This window comes from Camelina sativa, chromosome 13 (assembly GCF_030686135.1).
Source record: "Camelina sativa cultivar CO46 ecotype springtype chromosome 13, ASM3068613v1".
In the NCBI taxonomy this organism is placed as follows: Eukaryota; Viridiplantae; Streptophyta; class Magnoliopsida; order Brassicales; family Brassicaceae; genus Camelina; species Camelina sativa.
In genome coordinates this window covers 23686015-23706382 of record NC_141892.1, presented here as the reverse complement: position 1 = coordinate 23706382, position 20368 = coordinate 23686015, and the positions used below count along the sequence as shown (strand labels likewise).

Sequence of the window (20368 nt, the reverse complement as noted above, 5' to 3'; positions counted from 1 at the left end):
TTGTTGTTCTTGAATCCTCCTAGGTTGTAACCTTTGAATCCTCCTTGATTATGTATGTAGCACAACTCAGCAAACTCTGCATCTCCTTCTTGAACTCGAACCTCTTCTTCACCAATGAAATGAATGACTTTTTGCTGGCTTAGGAGAATCTTTTCCAACTTCTCATTAACTGCCTTCAAGTCCTTCTTATACGTTTCCTCTTGATCACTGGAGGTGAACCTTACTGTTCTGTCATAGTCCTCATTATAGTTCCCATCTGATTGAGCAAGATTTTCAACCAACTCCCAGCCTTCTTCCACATTCTTGTTGAGGAAATTTCCATTGGAGGCTGTATCAAGAAGCATTCTTATCTTAGGTAGGACTCCTCTATACAAGGTACTGAGCAAGGACTCATTGCTGAAACCATGGTGAGGACATTGAGTTTGGAAACCTTTGAATCTCTCCCATGCCTCACAAAAGGTTTCATTATTCCTTTGAGCAAAACCAGAAATCTCATTCCTCAACCTAGCAGTTCTTGCATTGGAGAAGAACTTGGCTAGAAAAGCTTTCTTGCAAGCATCCCATGTGGTTATTGCGCCAGTAGGAAGAGGCTTCTCCCAGAGATGAGCTTTGTCTCCAAGGGAAAATGGGAATAGCCTTAACTTGAAGCCATCTTCACTCACACCATTGATTTTACTGAGTCCACAAATCCTGTCAAACTCATCAAGGTGGTCTAGGGGATCCTCCATTGGCAACCCATTGAATTTGTTGGCTTGAATCATAGAGATCACACTCTTGATCTCATAATTATTATTAGCAACAGCAGGAGGCACAATACCAGCTCTTTGGTTATGTGTGTTTGGTGCATCCCCAACACCAATGTGTCTAGCTCTTTGATCATGGTTATCTTGTTGCTCCATGATTACTTGATCCTCTTGTTCTTGCACTACTCTTCTTCTCTGATGTCTTAAACCTCTAGGTAGCCTGTTGATGTTGTCAAGAATCCTTTAGAGATTGTGATTACCCTGAGACCTTGTTTGCATTAACAAACCCGATCGCCCACTCGGACAGGTACTCGGTCGAGCACAGGCTCGAGTTGATGGTCGAGTCGACTGGGAAGTGAGGTCTATTTGTATCCAGGACTTGGCTCGATCAAGTACTCGATTACTCACTCGGTCGAGTGGTAGTTGAGTTGAAGGTCGAGTGGTGCCTGAAACGCAACACAGACAAGCAGAGGAAGAATTCGAGATTAGTAATGAACAAAATAGATACAGAACTCAATCTTAGACTTATGTGGATCCTAAATGTCACAAACAAACACTCAAAAGTGGCAACGGCGCCAAATTGGAACTCTGCTTTCTTGTGATGGAGATGATTGGTGAATGATATGAGATATGAATGAATGGGTAGAAAGCAAGGGGTTTCAATTCCCTTTATGATGTTGCAGTATAAAGGGTGTCAATCCAAATCTGAGTGAGATGCAAGCAATCAGGACATGCACATTTATCTAAGTTGAGCCAATTATAAAGAATGTTTGTCACTAACAACCTAATGATGAATGTAAAATGCAGAATGTAAAAGCTTATAAAACTAGATGCTAAAAGTAAAGAGAACATGATGATCTAAACAACAATGCAATGAAACAGAAATAGAAACTATAGTAATGCAAGTAATAAACTAATGCAAAGCAAGTAATGAACAGGAAACGAAATGAATGTAACAGAAAAGCAACTAAAATGAAACAGGAATTGAAACAGGACAAACACAAAGCACAAACAAGAATTCTGGGGATGAGCTCGAGCAAGCACTCGATCTAGTGTGCGATCGAGTCGGAAAAATGCGAGAAATAGAGCAATGCAAACAAAATAGAGCAAGACAAAAGTAAATCAAACAACGACCAAGCAACACGATTTAGACTAAGAAATCAATAGACAAGGAAGGTCTTGAGGAGGGATTCATGGGCTGGACTAATGATTAAGGTCATCTAACTTGGTCAACAAATCTCAATCAACTTGAGATAATCTCTAGACAATGATCTCCTAGAACATGTTAATCCACTCTCATGGCAAAAACAATCAAGCTCATATATTTCTAGACTTGTTCTCGCAAAGCAAAGAATTTATACAAGCAAGCATTAAGCAACAAATCATTTATGTCAAAAATCAAACAAGACATCTAATCTCTTAGCATGCCTAATGATAGTCTCTAGATCTAGGCTTATCTTGCAACGTAGACATTGGTGTGATGCTAAGAGGCTTCAAATTAAACCCTACCCTCTCGGTTATAGGATCAACATAGAGTACATCTAGCCTAGAAGAGATCTAGAACAATCAAGCTTGACCTAGCTAAACAAACCTCAACCACAATCCAGCCTAACCCATCCTCAAGATCCTAAGCAACTACTCACAAATGCTAAACATGATGAGAAAAGTCATAAACCCAGAAAATAACGAAACTTTCATGATTAGATAGATGAAACAGAGATCTACAATATTGAAGAAGGAATCAAACTCGAATTCTTAATATTTTGAAAGTTATGATACCAACAAATATCAGGGAATCTCTTGTTTTCCTTCAAAAGTAGATGAGAGATCTAAGAAAATAAAAGTGTAAAGAGCATAAATTCCCAAAAGGGTAAATACTAGGTTTTAGAATATCTAAAAAAAAACTGGACTCCTTGGTCGCTGCAGGATACAAGGCCTTATATAGAAAAAGGAGTGGAAGCCCTAAAAATGCTAGAAGACAAAATAGCTAGGCGGCTCGGTCAGCTCGACCAGGTGCTCGGTCGAGTGACCGGTCGAGTTGGCTTTTCTTCTGTTCCCTCCACTCAATCGAGTCCTTCTCCGCCCACGGTCGAGTGTCTGGTCGAGTGGGCGGTCGAGTGGAACTCCGGACCTTGGTTCTTCAGCTCTAACTCCCTTGCTTTCTCCTCTTCAGCATTGCTTCCATGCTCCTTAGGCTCCAAAAATCACCTGTTTATGCAAGAAAAGATGCAAATGCAATGCAACTATACTCTAATGCATGAACAATCCTAAAACTATGGAATAATGGTCAAAAAGGATAGCAAAAGATGCAATATGTGAACATCAATTGCAATATGTGTTTGTGGTGCAGGTAAAGGCAAAGTGTGATCGTGGAATCAAGGCAATGAAGAGGAGGATGTTCTAGGGAATCGATGGGTTGTTGTCTGACATTGCTAGGTTGCTAGAGTTGGGTCATTAGAAACATTGCTAGGTTGCCGGTTTTATGGTTCCTGATGTTTGGTATTTGGATATTGTTTTATGATATAATATTGGTTTATTATTGGATATTGTTTTGGATATTGGTATTTGTCTTTACGCTGGTTATTTCTGATTGTGGTTAGGTGGTTAGTGGATATGGGACCACTAGTTGTAGTTTATTTATTATTATTTATTATTTAAAAAAAAGGGTTGGGTCGTTTCAGTTTGGTATCAGAGCCCTTACGGTCCTAGTTTTGGGTTCACTAGGTTTCTGTTGTGATGTTTTGGATTGCATGTCTTGATTGATTATGTGAGTTAGTTAATTGTGTGTGGCATGGAGTCCTAGAACATCCTCTTCGAGCCGACAGTGTGATTCCACGGTGAGTTTATGTTTTTGGGTTCTGTTAATTGTGTGCTTAGCCTTCTGTTCATGGTAGTGCAGATGGTTAGAGAGGATGCTGTTGCTGGTTGTGGTCGTTGTTGCAGACGTGGTCGTGGATGCGGACGTGGTCGTGGTAGGGGCAGAGTCCCCGTGGTTAGTGAGACCGAGGACCAGAGTGTGATAGCAGAGGGTGTCGGCGAGTCGCAGGGTGTCCAGGGGATTCCGTGAGTGTGGCCGGAGGGGGCGGTGTTGATGCTCCAGTAGCCGGTGATGTTAGGGCCCCAGGTGCGGGTGTCCCAGTGGGTGAAGTCCCGGGTGTCGACCTTGCGGGTTTGTTGGCACAGTTGATAGAGCGGTTGCCGCCTGTGGTACCGGCTCAGGCTCAGGTAGTGCCACCAGTGGTGGCGGAGGAGCGTCAGCCAGTGGCTGCGGATGTGGGGGTCCATTCTCGTTATATCAGCATGCTGACAGAGATTGGTCGTATTCGTATCGAGCAGTTTTTGGGAGATACAAATCCTACCGCTACGGAGGCGTGGAGGACGAGTGTGGAATGTAACTTCCATACTCTGAGATGTCCTGAGGAGTTTTGGGTGGACATTTTGGTCCACCATTTGTCTGGTGATGCTCATTTATGGTGGAGTTCTGTAGCAGCCAGGAGAGTGCAGAGGGAGATGTCTTGATCTGACTTCGTCTTGGAATTCAACTGCAAGTTTTTCCTTAGAGAGGCACTGGATAGGTTGGAGGTGCAGTTCCTTCAGCTAGATCAGGGAACTCGGTCAGTGCGGGAGTTTGACTTGGAGTTCAGTGGACTTCTAAGGTATGGGGGTCGGGATATGGAGTCTGAGGAGGCTAAGATCAGGAGGTTTTTGAGGGCCCTATGTGATGAGTTGAGGGTTCACAGTAGAGGGCGGAGTTACGCTACGCGTGCAGAGCTGGTTGAGACTGCAGCGGGGATTAAGGAGGATATCTGGGCACAGTCACTGGCGGCTAGGCCAGCAGTCCAGCCTAGCAAGGCTCTTGCTCAGCATCAGGGATGTTCTAGCAAGGTCGGCAAGCTTGCGCAGGGAACCAAGAGGAGATGGGAGGCTACGCAGAGGCCGGGTGGTCCGAGTTGCTTTGGGTGTGGATGCAAGGATCACAAGGTTACTAGCTGTCCCAAGAGGAGTGCTCCGACGACAGCAGATCGTGTGTGCTATCATTGCAGGGAGCGAGGGAAAATAAGGCCCTATTGTCCCAATTTGCAGCCGGTAGCAGTGGCAGCGTTGCAGCAGGTGGCACGAATTGAGCAGGCGCCACGAGTTTACACGGCGCCACGGGTTTACACGACAGTCGAGACTGGTGGAACCAGTGCCGGGGCGATCACAGGTATAATTTCTTGTACTTTGTCTTTGTGAATTTTTAGTAAGTTCAGATTTTATGTTTACCTGTGATAAAGTGTTAGGTTCTCAACTCATGAAGTTTGTGTAGGGACCTTGTTGGTGGGAGGGTTTAAGTCCCATGTTATCTTTGATTCTGGAGCTACACATAGCTTCATTAACCCGGAGTGTGCAGAGAGTGCGGGTATCGTGGGAGATCCCGGAGAGCGTACAGGAGTTGTCAGAGTTGCCGGAGGCAAGTTTCTGAGGGTCATTGGTAGAGCGAGGGGTATCGATATTCAGATCGCGGGAGAGTCTTGGCCTGAGGATTTGCTTATCAGCCCAGTGGAGCTGTATGACGTTATCTTGGGGATGAACTGGTTGCATCGGCATATGGTTCATCTGGATTGTCATCGAGTTAGAGTGGAGTTTGAACGCTCAGGAGGGAAGTTGGTTTATCAGGTGATTAGACCAACTTCGGGGAGTCTCGTGATCTCGGCCATTCAGGCTGGTAAGATGATCGAGAAGGCCCGGGAGGCTTATTTGGTTAATATATCTATGCCAGAGTTAGTGGAGAAGTCTACGGTTTTCGGGATTCCGGTTGTGGAGGAGTTTGAGGATGTGTTCCAGCCATTGCAGGGATTACCACCTTCTCGGTCTGATCCTTTTACGATTGAAATGAAATCAGGGACTACACCGTTATCCAAGGCTCCTTACAGGATGGCTCCAGCAGAGATGGCAGAGCTGAAGAAGCAGCTAGAGGATTTGTTGAGCTAGGGATTCATTCGTCCTAGTGTATCACCGTGGGGAGCGCCGGTGTTATTCGTTAAGAACAAAGATGGAAGTTTCCGCTTGTGTATTGATTATAGGGGTCTCAACCGGGTCACTTTGAAGAACAAGTACCCTCTTCCGAGGATCGATGAGTTGTTGGATCAGTTGAGAGGTGCTACTTGGTTCTCCAAGATAGATCTGGCGTCGGGTTATCATCAGATCCCGATAGATGAGGCAGATGTGAGGAAGATTGCTTTCAGGACGAGGTATGGGCATTATGAGTTTGTGGTGATGCTGTTTGGGTTGACTAACGCACCAGCTGCGTTTATGAGATTGATGAACAGCGTGTTTCAGGAATTTCTGGACATGTCTGTCATCATTTTCATCGACGACATCCTGGTTTATTCTAAGAGTCCTGAGGAGCATGCAATGCATTTGAGGGCAGTTCTGGAGAAGCTGCGGGCGCAGAAGTTTTTTGCTAAGCTGAGCAAGTGTAGTTTCTGGCAGCGTGAGATGGGTTTTCCGGGTCACATTGTGTTTGCAGATGGAGTTTCTATAGATCCGGAGAAGATTTCGGCTATCAGGGCTTTACCTAGACCGCATAATGCCACATAGATCAGGAGTTTTCTCGGGTTGGCAGGGTATTACAGGAGATTTGTGCAGGGGTTTGCGAGCAGAGCACGTCCTATGACTAAGTTGACGGGGAAGGATGTTCCTTTTGTCTGGTCACAGGAGTGTGAGGAGGGCTTTGCAAGCCTGGAGGAGATGTTGACTACTGCTCCGGTGTTGGCTTTGCCTGAGCAGGGAGAACCCTATGTGTTTTATACAGATGCATCCATAGTTGGTCTAGGGTGTGTGTTGATGCAGCTTGGTAAGGTGATTGCCTATGCTTCGCGGAAGTTGCGGAAGCATCAGGACAACTATCCTACTCATGACTTGGAGATGGGTGCTGTAGTTTTTGCCCTGACGATTTGGAGATCTTATCTTTATGGTGCAAAGGTACAGGTGTTTACAGATCATAAGAGCCTGAAGTATATATTCACTCAGCCCGAGCTGAACTTGAGACAAAGGCGGTGGATGGAGCTGGCGGCAGATTATGATCTGTAGAGAGCCTATCATCCTGGTAAGGCTAACTTGGTTGCAGATGCTTTGGGTCGGAAGCAGGCGGCTTCGACTCAGGAGCAGGATATGGAGTCTCTGGTAGGGGAGATCAGTGTGTTGAGCTTTTGTGCGGTTTCTCAGGAGCCGTTGGGTTTGGTTGCAGCTGATAGAGCAGATTTGTTGAGCAGAGTGCGGTTGGCTCAGGAGTCGGATTTGGGGCTGGTGAATGCCTCAAAGGATGTTGACTCAGAGTATCAGGTTTCGGCTAATGGTACTATTCTGGTGCATGGGCGGATCTGTGTGCCCAAGGATGAAGAGTTGAGGCAGGAGATTCTGAGAGAGGCTCATGCTAGCATGTACTATCACTGGGTCGGGATGAAGAAGGACATGGCTAGTTGGGTTGCGAGGTGCGATTTGTGTCAGCTAGTGAAGGCTGAGCATCAAGTACCAGGTGGTTTCCTGAAGACTCTTCCCATTCCAAAGTCGAAGTGGGATATGATTACTATGAACTTCGTGGTGGGTTTGCTAGTGTCTAGGACGTTTGATGCTATTTGGGTCATTCTGGACCGGTTGACTAAATCGGCACATTTTCTGGCCATTAAGAAGACTGATGGAGCAGCGGTCTTGTCTAAGAAGTATGTGAAGGAGATAGTCAGATTGCATGGGGTGTCAACGAGCATAGTGTCTGATAGGGATTCCAAGTTCACTTTGGTGTTCTGGAAGGCATTTCAGGCAGAGATGGGCACTAAGGTGCATATGAGTACAGGCATTTCCGGGGGCGTGCTGTAGGGTGGCAACCCGAGAGACGAGTATTGGATTATCCTTATATATTATGGCATGCGGGTTTAGGCCCAATGAGGAGCCAACATTATGGCATGCAGACTTAGGTCTGATGAGGAGCCAATAAAAACTCAAGGTTTAGGCCTATGAGTAAAGGAAAGTCCAAAAGTCGAGAGCAAATAATGCCTGTAGCATGAGTCTATCTCCTAGAGATGACCTTCTGTCAATCGGTCGGAGGAGTGCTGGCTGTGGATACAGTTGGTGGGGGAGAATTGTAACATCCGTGAACCGAAATCCCAGTTTGGGGATTGCATCGGTCGATGCAGAAGGTGCATCGGTCGATGCAGGTTCAGTTCTCTGCGTTTTGTTAAACCTGTGTTTTGGATTAGGAAAACCCATAACTCGAGTGTTTTGTCTCATTCGGGAATTTAGCCATTTTTGAGAGAAAACAAAAGAGAGAAACGTTCCCTAATTGTTCTTGGTGATTTCTGGAGATTTGAGGCTGTTCCTTTAGAGAACTGTAGCTGAGATCGTTGTAGTAGCTTCCTAGGAGCGTTGTTTTGCTTGTTTGAAGTTCAGATTCGTCTTGGCAAAGGTAAGTGCAGGACCATGGCTTATCTAAGCTAGAAAACTCTCTAATTTACTTGTTATGCATTGTTAGACTTGTTAGATCGTTGTTTGGGATGTTAGGAAGCTTTCTTGTGGCTTGGGATTGTGTTTTGTGGTTACAGGAACAAAAATCCGGCGAGAAGCTTCGGGGGAAAACGATGCTCGACATTGCATCGGTCGAGGCACTCTGTGCGTCGGTCGATGCAGATGCGAGGACGGCGCGTAAAATCTAGGGTTTCCGTGCTATGTCAAGCATGCGTCGGTCGATGCAATAGGAGCATCGATAGATGCAAGTTAGCCTTGCATCGGTCGACGCAACCTCCAACTGGTGTCGGTCGATGCATGTTGGTGTTGGTCTATTGCTTGTGTGTATAGCCCAGTAGATGGGAGGATTGCCTTACTAAGTGTTTATAAAATACTCATGCATTGCAATATGTGTTTGTGGTGCAGGTAAAGGCAAAGTGTGATCGTGGAATCAAGACAATGAAGAGGAGGATGTTCTAGGGACTCGATTGGTTGTTTTCTGGCATTGCTAGGTTGCTATAGTTGGGTCATTAGAAACATTGCTAGGTTGCCGGTTTTATGGTTCCTGATGTTTGGTATTTGGATATTGTTTTATGATATAATATTGGTTTATTATTGGATATTGTTTTGGATATTGGTATATGTCTTTCCGCTGGTTATTTTTTATTGTGGTTAGGTGGCTAGTGGATATGGAAGCACTAATTGTAGTTTATTTATTATTATTTATTATTTAAAAAAAAAAAGAGTCAGATCGTTTCAAGTTGTGTGGTGGTCTATCGACGTGTGTGCATTGCTAGGAACAAGTGCAAAAGGCGCTTGGGGTCCGTAAGCACGAGCATGAGTTATAGATACTAGGACGAAGTGCAGGAGGCATGGAGGTTCCGTAGGCGTGGTGCATGAAGAAGTGTGAAAGCATGAGGGATCCACTACAAGAAAACAGGGTATTTACAACTACTATTGGTGACTAAATACGTAGTCGCTTAATTTCCCGATTACTTGCCGACTCCGTAGCTACCAAGTTACTGTGTAAATTTAGTCGTAACTCAGACGTTATTTGCCGACCATATACAATAGTCAGTACTGTAGTCGTTGATTAACGACCATTATACAACTAAATGGGAAGAACTTAATTTGGTTACATCAAAGTAGCTAATTTGGCGACTACATGGCGACTAAGTCTATGAGTCGGTAATTTGGCGACTATACAGCGACTAATGTTGTGGCATTCTTCACATATAAACTATATATACAAGCATCATGTTGTGGCATTCTCATATTATTCTCATTTTCAAAGGTACAAACAAAATTAACCTGTAATGTCAATTTTTTTATGCTTGCTTTACCATATCTATACTTATTGTTATATAATTTTAGGTGCACCATATCTTATTAAATGTTTAGACTTGAGCTTTTGTTTTCTATTACTGCAGATGTGAATTGGTTACAAAGTGAATAGTTAGCTATGAAAGTAAAGCTCAAGAAACTGTATATGAATCAGTAGATCTGAATTTTTAAAATTAGTAGTCTTCATTTATGCTAGGTCATTTCTAGCTAAAGTATTCGATTGTACTTTTTCTGACTTTGTTTATGTTGTGTTATTCTTGGATTGTGGTATTTGATAAGTATATATCGCTTAATCATTAATAAATGATCAGACTTTTATGCTTCACATTCTTAAGATACTATTAGATATTCACCGTGTTGGACTAAATTTTAATTTTAAAATAGAAAATGTAGTTTTTATTATATTAGGTATATATGTAAGTAATGTTTTGTAAATTTTAAGTGATCAATATATTATATAGTGTATATATAAGTAGTATGCTTTAAATAATATGTAAACTAAATTAAATTATATGTTTTTTATAAAATTAATTTTGGCTCCTGATTCGCGACAAACAAGTGACTAACTTCAAAATATTGGGTTTAAACATGGTTATTACGTGTGGGACCAGATTTTGGACTCCAAAAGATGCCCAACTTTTAAAAATAAAATTACATACCAACTAATTCGCGACTAATAAACGACTAAGTTTAAAACATTTTGGGTTAATTAAACATGGGAATCCATTTACGCGGTCCAGCCCATAACAATCGACCTAACCCTAATTTTACAACACTAATCTCTAATTTCTCACCATTCTTCTTCTTCGCCGATTCTCTCAATCTCTGATTCTCTCCCCGAGTAACTGGAAAAGCCGCTAAAGTGGCTAAAGTAGTAATAAATCTCGTCAGCTCTGTCTTAGTATCTATATTAGAGTCGATGAATTTTTTGCTTTTAGATGACACACAACTCGGTTGCAGATAAACATCATTATTGACTATTGTTTTTTCATTCCCAAGTCTCTCATCAGTTAGTAATAACTAGAACAGTACATGTGTTATGTGATTGTTATGTTTTTGACTTGATTCTTATGTTCTGAGTCTTACTCTTGATGTCAAATCACAACTGGTACGGAAGATTACTAAAGATTTTACTGATACTAGGATTTTTGTGTCTCTCCTAATCCTAGCAGGTTCAATTACCCTTATGCATTGTAGTACTTAAGGTGTCAATCCAAATGGGATTATGCTAATCACAAAAGATGCAATCAAGATAGTACAAGTTAAGGCAATTCAGAAATGGGGTGGTATTCTATCAACCTAATAAAACAGAAATGTAAAATGCAAAATGTAAAGTACTTAAACAGAAACTAAATGCAAGATAGATAAATGAAAGCAGTGCAGAATATAAAGAAGCAAGAGTAACAAAAAGCAGTAAATAAACAGGATGAAAACTAAATTAAACAGGAAATAAACAAGAAATTAAACTGAAGCTCGACCTAGCACTCGATCGAGCATAGTATGAACCAAAGTCGAGTGCATGGTCGAGTGATGCAGAACACAAGATTAAATGCAAAACTAAAGTGCAGAAATTATAAAGCAGAAAAGACAAGTAATTAAATGCAAGAAACAAAAGCAAACAAGTAGCCAATAGATCCTAAGGATGGGAATTATTGGTTGGTATTAAACTTATTCTATCTAGGTTGCTTAACAAAACTCAATCAACAAAGAGCTAATCCTTAGACAATGATCTTTACCAATCCACTCTCATGACAAAGGTAATCAAGTTTAGTAACATTCTAACCCAACTCTCATTGGTGAAACCATACTAAACAGGCTTTAAGAATCAGATCATTACTTGTCAAAAATCACGTTAAACATCTAATCTCTTAGCATGCTTCATGATAATCTCTAGCATTAGCCTTCTCTAGCAACTTAAACATTGGTGTGATGCGAAGATCCTTAAGATCTGTTCTTACCCTCTCAGAATAAGAACAGCATAGAGCTTATCTAATCTAGAAAGGATTCTATAGAATTCAAGCTTAAACAATCCTAAACAAACTAAGTTCTCTACCAACCTAACCCATCCCTAAGAATCTATCTCTACTCAGAATCTAATAAATGAGATGTAAGAACACAAACCCAGAAAATGATGAAACAGACATAATCATAAAGATGATGATTAAATAAGCAACTTTGTAGAAGAAATCAAATGAAAATACTTAAAGGATCAAAAGTTATGAAGATTACAATTTTTGGTGGCTAGACCTAAAAAAACGAGCTTGTTCTGTGGCCAGAGTTAAGGGACCTATTTATAGAAAAGAAAGGAAGCCCTAGTTAGCTAGGAGACAAAATAGAGAGGCGGCTCAGAACTCGACTATGTGCTCGGTCGAGTGCATGGTCGAGTGACCTCTTCTCCTGCTTCTTCCAATGGTCGAGTCCTCGATCTGGGATGATATCTGTTCAATAAATTCGGGATAACTTTTGCACCATAACTCCGATCGGCCTGAGACCACCGGCATTGGAACTCTAACTCGGTTTTCTACAACTTTCGTGAAGAACCTGGTAGATCTTTGAGGGACTTGTTTTGAATCCGACCGAGTGTTCTTTGGCAAATGGTCGAGTGTGTGCTCGACTCCATTGTCGAGTGATTGCTTTCCTCCTCTTTTGAGCCTTATTCCCTTGCTAGATGTCCCCTTTTGATCACAACTTCTCCTTTGTGCTTCCAAAGTACCTAATTCACCTGTTTGTGCACACAAATATGCAAATGCAATGCAAATGCAATGCAAATTCTATCCTAATGCATAAAGTGAGAATAAAAGACATAAATGTGCTAAAACTAACTCTAAACAATGCAAAACAGGAGATAAATGCATGCTAAAAGATGGTAAAATATAGATTTATCATTTACAAACAAATTTGATGGTCCATACTATAATTGTTCATGTGTGCCTCCGGAGAGACGAGAAAGATACTTCCTTGTGTTTGCGGTATAGTTTTCTGTCATATATCATTCATAGATAGGTTTTAATTATTGCTTTTCACTACCTTAATTCTATTTTATTTATTTTCCTTGAAAACACACACTTGCGATCCATTGATAACAGGGACAGTGCAACAGTCTTTCTATGAGATACGTCAACGCCGGATGAAAAACATGGTAAGCGATGCTAGAACTAGTCGAGTGCAACCTAAATGGATCGGGGGTACTATCTGGAAAATAATGGTTGCTTAGTGGGATACTGAAGAAGCACAGGAAAGGAGTCGAATCTATTCTAATGCTCTTATGTCAGACCGTAATGGTCTCGGTCCACACATGCACTTATTTGGGCCAACATCATATCAACAAGTCAAACAAGGCTTGGTGAGTAACGTTAACTTATGTCTTAACCTTTTTTTGTAGCTTTAACTTATGTTTTAACCTTTTTTGTTTTTGTTTTTGTAACATTCCAGGAAGAGAAACTTGGGAAATCGGTGAGTTTTGGTGAGGTTTTCAAATAGACACATACAAGGCCAGATGGTACGTATGTCGATCGAAAGGCCGAGAAGATCTTCTCAACTTATGAGAAAAACTTACAAGCTAAGATATTTGAGATCAAGTCAGATCCTTCACGAGCTCAGGAGCTCACAGCAGAAGATTATCCGGCCATCTTTCTTCAAGCAAAGTACCATTTTCACAATCTATATTTAAAGAGTCTTCAAAACTTTCATTTTCAGAACTAACAGTTTAAGTTTTTCTTTTCTAAGTCCACTGAGAAGGATTCACGAGGTAATCTTTTTGGACTTGGAAGCCTCAAGGATCATCTTCAGGATCTTCTCAATGGCAAGAGCTATCAACAAGGAGAGTCGTCGTTTGTAGCATTGCAAGAGCAAATGAAAGAAGCTCATCGTATAATTGAAGAACAAGTTGCCTATAATGCAAAACGTGATGCTGAGATTGCTGCTCCTGAAGAAGAACATTCGAAAGTTATGGCTGAGCAACAGAAGAAGATAGAGCACTTGGAAAAGTACTTGCGCAAAACTGATCCGACCTTTGTGGAATTCCTTGTGTCTAAATCCAGTGATGCATCCACCGCAAAGAACATCTCCTTCTTAGATTACTTCTTAGGCTACTTATCTCTATTCCTTAACTCTCATGAACTTGTCAATCATAGTTTTTGATTGATCATTTTGGTTCTCTTTTGGTTATTATAAATGTTGTCTACCTTTTGTAATTTCTAATGTGGTGAACATATTACAATTGTGGTGAACTTTTGGTTATTGAAAATGTGAATTTAGGTTTCTCTTTGATTATAAATTTGAATTATAAAACAAAACAAAAAAAAATTGGTTTTAATCACTATAGTCTTCAAAACAGTCATTAAATCTGGCTTAAAGTCGTCGTAACATAGTTGTCAAATAGGCGTCCGATAGTAGCCAAGTAGTCGCATAAGTTAACGACTAAATCACAACTATTCTCAAACTAGTCGTAAACTACTTATGTTCACATTTTATTAATCGTAACATTGTCATTAAATAGTCGTAAATATTTATGACTAAGTTACGACTACTTTTACGACTACGTGTTATAGTCGTAATATGGTTGTTATTTACCGACTATGTTACGACTGAATTTCCTTGCCGACTATCGATTTACGACAACAGTTATTAGTCGTAACTTAGTCGTTCTTTAACAATTAGCGACTATTTAGTGACTAGTACTGCAGTCGTAAATCCCTCTTTTCTTGTAGTGATCTGATAATAGACGAGGATAGCGTCTGTTGACACGTTATACTCTGTTAGTCAACTATCGCAAGCAACAATGCATAGATCAAAGCATTGAAAACAACTTATTCTAAGGCTATAAATTAACTGTTCTTTTGTGTTTCGTAATCCGAGCCTTAGAAAAAGAAAAAAAATTAACCCTAGAGTTTCCTAGATAGATAGATCATCAATCCCCTATAATTCTCTTGATGTCCAACGCTTGTTTCTTATTAGTTTATTCGCTTTATTTAATTTCGCTTTTTTACTTTTTTGCGTATGACTGTGACAACAAGCAAACCCCTTTATTTAGTCCTATAGCCTTATCTTTCTTCCATCAGATTCTATAAAAAAAAACTCTCTCTCTATGGAATCGATCCTTAAATATTTCAACCGATAAACGGTGCACTTGCAGTAGTCGTGTGATCATTTGTGATAAAAAAATTTGAAGCGAAATATTTTAGATGTACAGATATATCCATACATCTCATTAGGTGTATAAACATATATTAATTTGTATGCCTCTACATATGAATTCTTACAGCTAAAATTGTATACAAAAATATGTATATTTATATATATTTGTACATTTATTATTTATAATTAGATAAAATACGCATAAAATGCTTACACTACACGGCATCTTTTTCTCAATATCTGTCATCTATTGTACAGAAACAGACAACGAGGTATAATACATAAATGCTTCAATGCTCATTAGATGATGACAGACGTGTAAGAAAAGCAACAGGTGTGGGCACAGGCATGGTGGTGTTGGCATGTCTTTCAAGCCAAAAGAGGATTGAACTCATGCTAGGTCTTTTGTAAACATTCTCTTGAACACACAACAAACCTATGTGGATGAGCTTCACTACTTCGTTTGTTGAGATATTGTTACTCGGAGCAACCCACGGATCAATGATCTCTGCGAATCTTCCTTCAATCCACCTCTTCCATACCTGAAAATATTTTTAAAAGTTCCATAAGAGGATGAAGAATAAAGATGATCGACATAAGTGAGAAGCTTACAAAAGCTGAAAGCTCTTCTTCTTCATCTTCTTCTTTTTCCGAATTTTTGTTGCGTTTACCACATATCATCTCTAGAAGCATGACACCAAAGCAATAAACATCAGATTTAGCAGAGAATTGTCCGTATATCGCGTATTCTGGAGCCATATATCCGCTGCATTAACCAAATCATATTAAAGGTGATGCTGATGTAAGAATCTTTTTTGAAAAAAAAAAAAGCCGAGCTACTTACTATGTTCCAACTACTCTGCTTGTCTGTCCTCGAGTCTCATCCATATTGAACAGCCTCGCCATCCCAAAGTCTGCAACCTTAGGGTTCATATCTGCGTCTAAAAGGATATTGCTTGCCTTCAAATCTCTGTGAATAATCCTCAACTGAGAATCTTCATGGAGATATTGAAGCCCTCTGGCAACTCCTTCTATGATTGTGTACCTCACATCCCATGTCAGAATCCGGCGTTTTTCTTCATCTGCACATCTTAAAGAAACATTTTTTTCATATTGTTTGCTAAAAATATAGTCTCAATTAATGATGCCTGGGTTTCTCAAAAGGCTAACCAAATATGAAGCGGTCAAGGCTTGAATTAGGGACAAACTCGTAGACGAGAATCTCTTCATCTTTCTCATTACAAAACCCAAGAAGCTTAACCAGATTTCTATGTTGGAGTCTTGTCAAGAGTAAGACCTCATTCTTGAACTGCATATCTCCTTGCCCTGAGCCTTTTGTTAATCTCTTTACCGCTATCTCTTGCCCGCTCGGTAATACTCCCTGGAAAACGATTCTCATGCTAATATTAATATCGCTGACCCATCTAAAGAATATGTTAGGACTTTTACTAATTTATTTACCTTGTACACAGATCCAAATCCACCTTGGCCAAGCTTCTTTTCAGGAGAGAAGTTATTGGTTGCAATAAGAATCATTCGGAGATCAAAACGTACCATAGATTGACCATCACTCGAATCAGAAGCCTCTGCACGTCATCACAAAATAAGTCAAAACATGCCAAAATGTATTTCACTATTCCATTTTCATATGCTCTTGGGCGGAGGTAGTTAAGGAGGAGGGGCAATTGACCCCATAAAATTTATGAAACTTTTAATTTAAGCTTGTATATATTACATAATGGCAAATTTGGTTTTTTTTTAGTAAATTAACCCCCATGTCTCAGGTTCTACTATCCTTTTGACCCCCTTTTTTTATTTTTCTATACTAATTTTTTGTGTTTATTTAATCTCTTTAAGTTTATAATAAATAACTTCTATATTTTTTACATATTAGCAATATATAACCCCATAATCCATTATTCTAGCTCCCTAATATACATAAGAGCTCAATAAATCCAAATGGATCTAATCAGTAAAAAAGAGGGACTCAGGTTCCATAATAAATAACCAAAATAATCATCATCTGGAGAAAACGTGTTAGAAACTCCGATGAGAAGAGACAAAAGGTAGTATATAAAAGATATATGTCTATCCACTCATTACTGGTTGGTTTTGAGTTGCAAGATTTGAAAAGACTTTACCATTCATTCCGGTGTGTGACCGCTTTCTCTTCCAAGAAAGTATTAGAACCACAAATATTAAGAGATTGATGACCGTTGGGACCACCATAATTACAATGTTGCTTCCTTGAAATCCTTGAAATCTTTTCTTGTCTCTCACGAAATTGAGAATAGTCGAAGAAGCTTGAGGAGAAAGAGCAGGAACGCTTGTAACATCATCAAAAGCTTTATAGTAAGGATAAATATCCCACCGGAAACAACAGCTAGGCCGACTAACCCCAGCTCCTTGTTTTCCCCAGTACTGCATTTGAAAGTCGTTCACACACTCTCTTAGACATCTCTTGCAGTCTCCTGGCGATAGGTCAGGCGTGCATTGCATAAACGCGTAAACATCTGAAATTTGTGTGAACTTTGTTTTTGTGGCGTTATAGTACTTGAGCACTGAGGAAGTGTCAGCGGTGGAAGCAGCCTCGAGCGTCCGGTTAACCATTGCAATCCATTCTTGGCTGAACAAAATCATGTCCTCGAATATGGATGAATTTATACTGTTTGGGTTAGCGTTGATAACAACTGGTGAGAGCTCCAGTTTGCCAAAAATTGAGCGGTTGGTGTAACGTAGTGAGCAAGAAACGTCGTCGGATTCATCAGTGACCCATGAGAAAGACTCTTTTTGATTACACCTTGATTTTGTGTCGGCAACCACATGTTCTAGACATGTCTTACAAGCTAGCGTCTCGTAGCCTCGTCTGCAAAATGCAACAACGTGGACTCTGTTGTTTTTGGAATCTCTGCCAAAGGACGCGTTGTAGAAATTGCCGTTACTAACGACGTTGGAAGGAAGAGAAGAGAAGAGGTAGTCTCGACTGACGCCGTAGCTAACATTGAAAACGTCACCGTAGCAGATGAAACTGGCATTAACGTATTTAAGGGTTTGAAGGAAGAGAAGGAGAAGCGAGAGAAAAGTAGTCACAAGACAACTCTTTCCCATTTTACTATTGATAGGGTTGGAAGATGTGAGGGTTTTTGTTTTCATCTTATTATGATATGAGACGTTAATTTATAATACTTCATTGCAAATGTATGACGTGAGAAATGGTACCACTATTTTTTTTAATATATATATATATATAATGAAATGGTACGTACGTATTGACTTGGAACATAGGATATTGACTGAGTTTAGTTTTAAAAGGGGTTATTGGTTCTATGATTTTAATAGATTTGGAAATCCAGATAAAAGTAATGTGTTATTCAATCATTGATTTTAAAATACTTATCAAAATGATTTACAAATACTTATTAAAATCTCATGTTATTCATTTAATGATTTGTTTTTGGATTTCAAAATCCACGTTATGTTTTAAATGGATTTGAAGGGATTTGAAAGTGTAAAATAGAAGGATTTAAATTCAAGGATAAAACATGTTATTTCAAAATCCATATGTTTTGATTTCTAGAATTTACAATTCCATCTGGATTTAGAAATCATCTCTCCAATAACAGCTCCTTAGTGTTTTTTTTTTTGTCTGTATGACTTAAGTAGTCTTGTTTAAGTTGTTTTTTAGTGGTATAGTAGAACTTGTTACAAATAAGTTGTGAAGTGACACAATTTCATAATTGCACTGATTTTAATAAATTGTGGATTGGAGTAACACAAATCTCTATTATAGTAAAAGAAAAGTACAACTTGTATTTCAGACGAAAATACCCCTATGCCAACAACATAAAAACAACTAGAACAAAATTAAATATGACTTTATCATTAATTGGTCGGAGCAAAATTAAACAATTAACCCGAAACATCAGTTGGATAATTTAAAAACCATTAGTGGGTTTTAAATGGGTATCGGATATTAACAATTTGAATAGTGGGTTTTAAATAAATGGATATCGAGTATTAACAATTTGAATGGGCTACAACATCAGTCGGTTGTTAGCAATACCCGAAATTTACCTCTTTATCACGCAAACTTTGGCGAAAATTATGCTATTTAATCTGATCAATTAATTTAAGACATATCAATCTCCTGACAAAATAAAGAAATCTTACTAAACTACTTCTTTATACATGTACTATATTTCCTTAGTCGAAATATTCTAAAATTCATTCCTTACTTACATATACAAACAATATATACGAAATATTCCCCAAGATTTTTACTACTTCATTTTGCAGAATTATCGACTTTTGCAGAATATTCCCAAACTTATAATTCCACATTATACCTACTTTTTCATACGTCAAGCGCTTCTATAAATACGATTTTACTAATCAAAGGTTCATTCATCATACCTTCGAAAATTTTTCCCTTCGATTTTACTAATCAAAGGTTCATTCATCATACCACAAATTTACTGTCAATCAAACCATTCAAAATCCTTATATATATACCCTTCTCCAATGGCACACGTAAGTATTTTTTTTAAGTTTGGAGATCTAAATCCTTATATATATATATATATATATATATGTGTGTGTGTAATCATGTTTAACCCATTAACGATGTTCATTTGTTTTGAAGGAACCATGTATTGGTTTTACTACATGTATAACAAAACACCATCTCGATAAAGAAGAAGAATTTTCTACTGCGCTCCCATTTCTACAAGTTAACAATGGCTAATCACATACTTTATAAACCTATAAAAAAAAAATCAAGCTTATTCTATCAATCTGCACTCAGGAGTCTAAGACTATATATTATTAACTATTGTAACATCCGCGAACTAAAACTATGCGTTTTGGGATGGATGTCGATAGACACCAAGAGTGGTGTCGGTCGACACCACTTATTTCTGGTTCGGCAGATTGATTTAATTATCGATTTTGGTCTGTTTGGTTTAGGGAAAATCATAGAACCGGATTATTTAAGTGGGAGAACGACCTAGGTCGTGGTTCTATTGTTTTGTCTCTGTTGAAACAGAGAGAAAAGGGAGAAACTTTGTTCTGGAGGTTTTTGGTGAGCTTTGTGAGATTTGGAGGTGTTTTTGGTGAAATCTTTCTGTGGGACTGAAGATCCAAGGCTAGAGACGTGGTAGAGGGTTGCTGGGAGTGTAGGATTCGTTGTTGTGGTTCAGAAACTTCTTGCAAAGAGGTGAGTGCATGACCATGGCTAATATAAGCCTTTGATTTCCTTGTTCTTGCTTGTTTGTTGTTGTTTTGTGTGTTTTTCTTGCTGGGGATCGGTTGCTACAGGTTTCTAAGGATGTTTCCGGCTTGGGTTTTGAGTATTGGACGAGTTGGTGGAGCTTGGGAGCGAGATTCGACTCTCGACTTTGCAGCGGATCTCAGTTGCAGGTGGAGTGTCGATCGACACCAGCAAAATAAGCATCGATCGACACTCTGGGGTAGTGTCGGTCGACACCAAGGCCAGTGTCGGTCGACACCACCCTTCCAGCGAGACGATGTTTGTTTTCCTGGTTTGTATGTTTTGTTTGTTGTTTGTTTGGAACCTTGGAATCACTGTTGTTTGTGTGTATAGCCCAGTAGATGGGAGGATTGCCTCACTGAGTGTTTATCAAATACTCATGCATCTCAATTTGTGT

At 39.7% G+C, this 20368-nt stretch overlaps 1 protein-coding gene and 1 non-coding gene across 3 annotated transcripts; one reads left to right on the top strand and one right to left on the bottom strand.

Moving 5' to 3' along the window:
- Positions 1 to 399: 399 nt before the first annotated feature.
- Positions 400 to 506, top strand: LOC147929901 (small nucleolar RNA R71). Its single transcript, XR_015578987.1, has one exon. It is a non-coding gene; the product is annotated as a small nucleolar RNA R71 (small nucleolar RNA).
- Positions 507 to 14835: 14329 nt separating this feature from the next.
- Positions 14836 to 17862, bottom strand: LOC104773450 (cysteine-rich receptor-like protein kinase 37). Of its 2 annotated transcripts, XM_010498063.2 has the most exons (6): positions 16844 to 17862; positions 16164 to 16288; positions 15873 to 16083; positions 15547 to 15784; positions 15315 to 15468; positions 14836 to 15244 (listed from the first exon to the last, which is right to left on the bottom strand). In XM_010498063.2, exons 1-6 carry the CDS (start codon positions 17853 to 17855, stop codon positions 14993 to 14995), a joined length of 1992 nt encoding a protein of 663 aa, XP_010496365.2. In that variant the 5' UTR covers positions 17856 to 17862; the 3' UTR covers positions 14836 to 14992. The 2 variants fall into 2 exon arrangements, with proteins under 2 accessions (XP_010496365.2, XP_087336515.1); XM_087480389.1 differs by lacking the exons at positions 14836 to 15244; positions 15315 to 15468 and having other exon boundaries at positions 15546 to 15784.
- Between the last annotated feature and the right edge of the window lie 2506 nt (positions 17863 to 20368).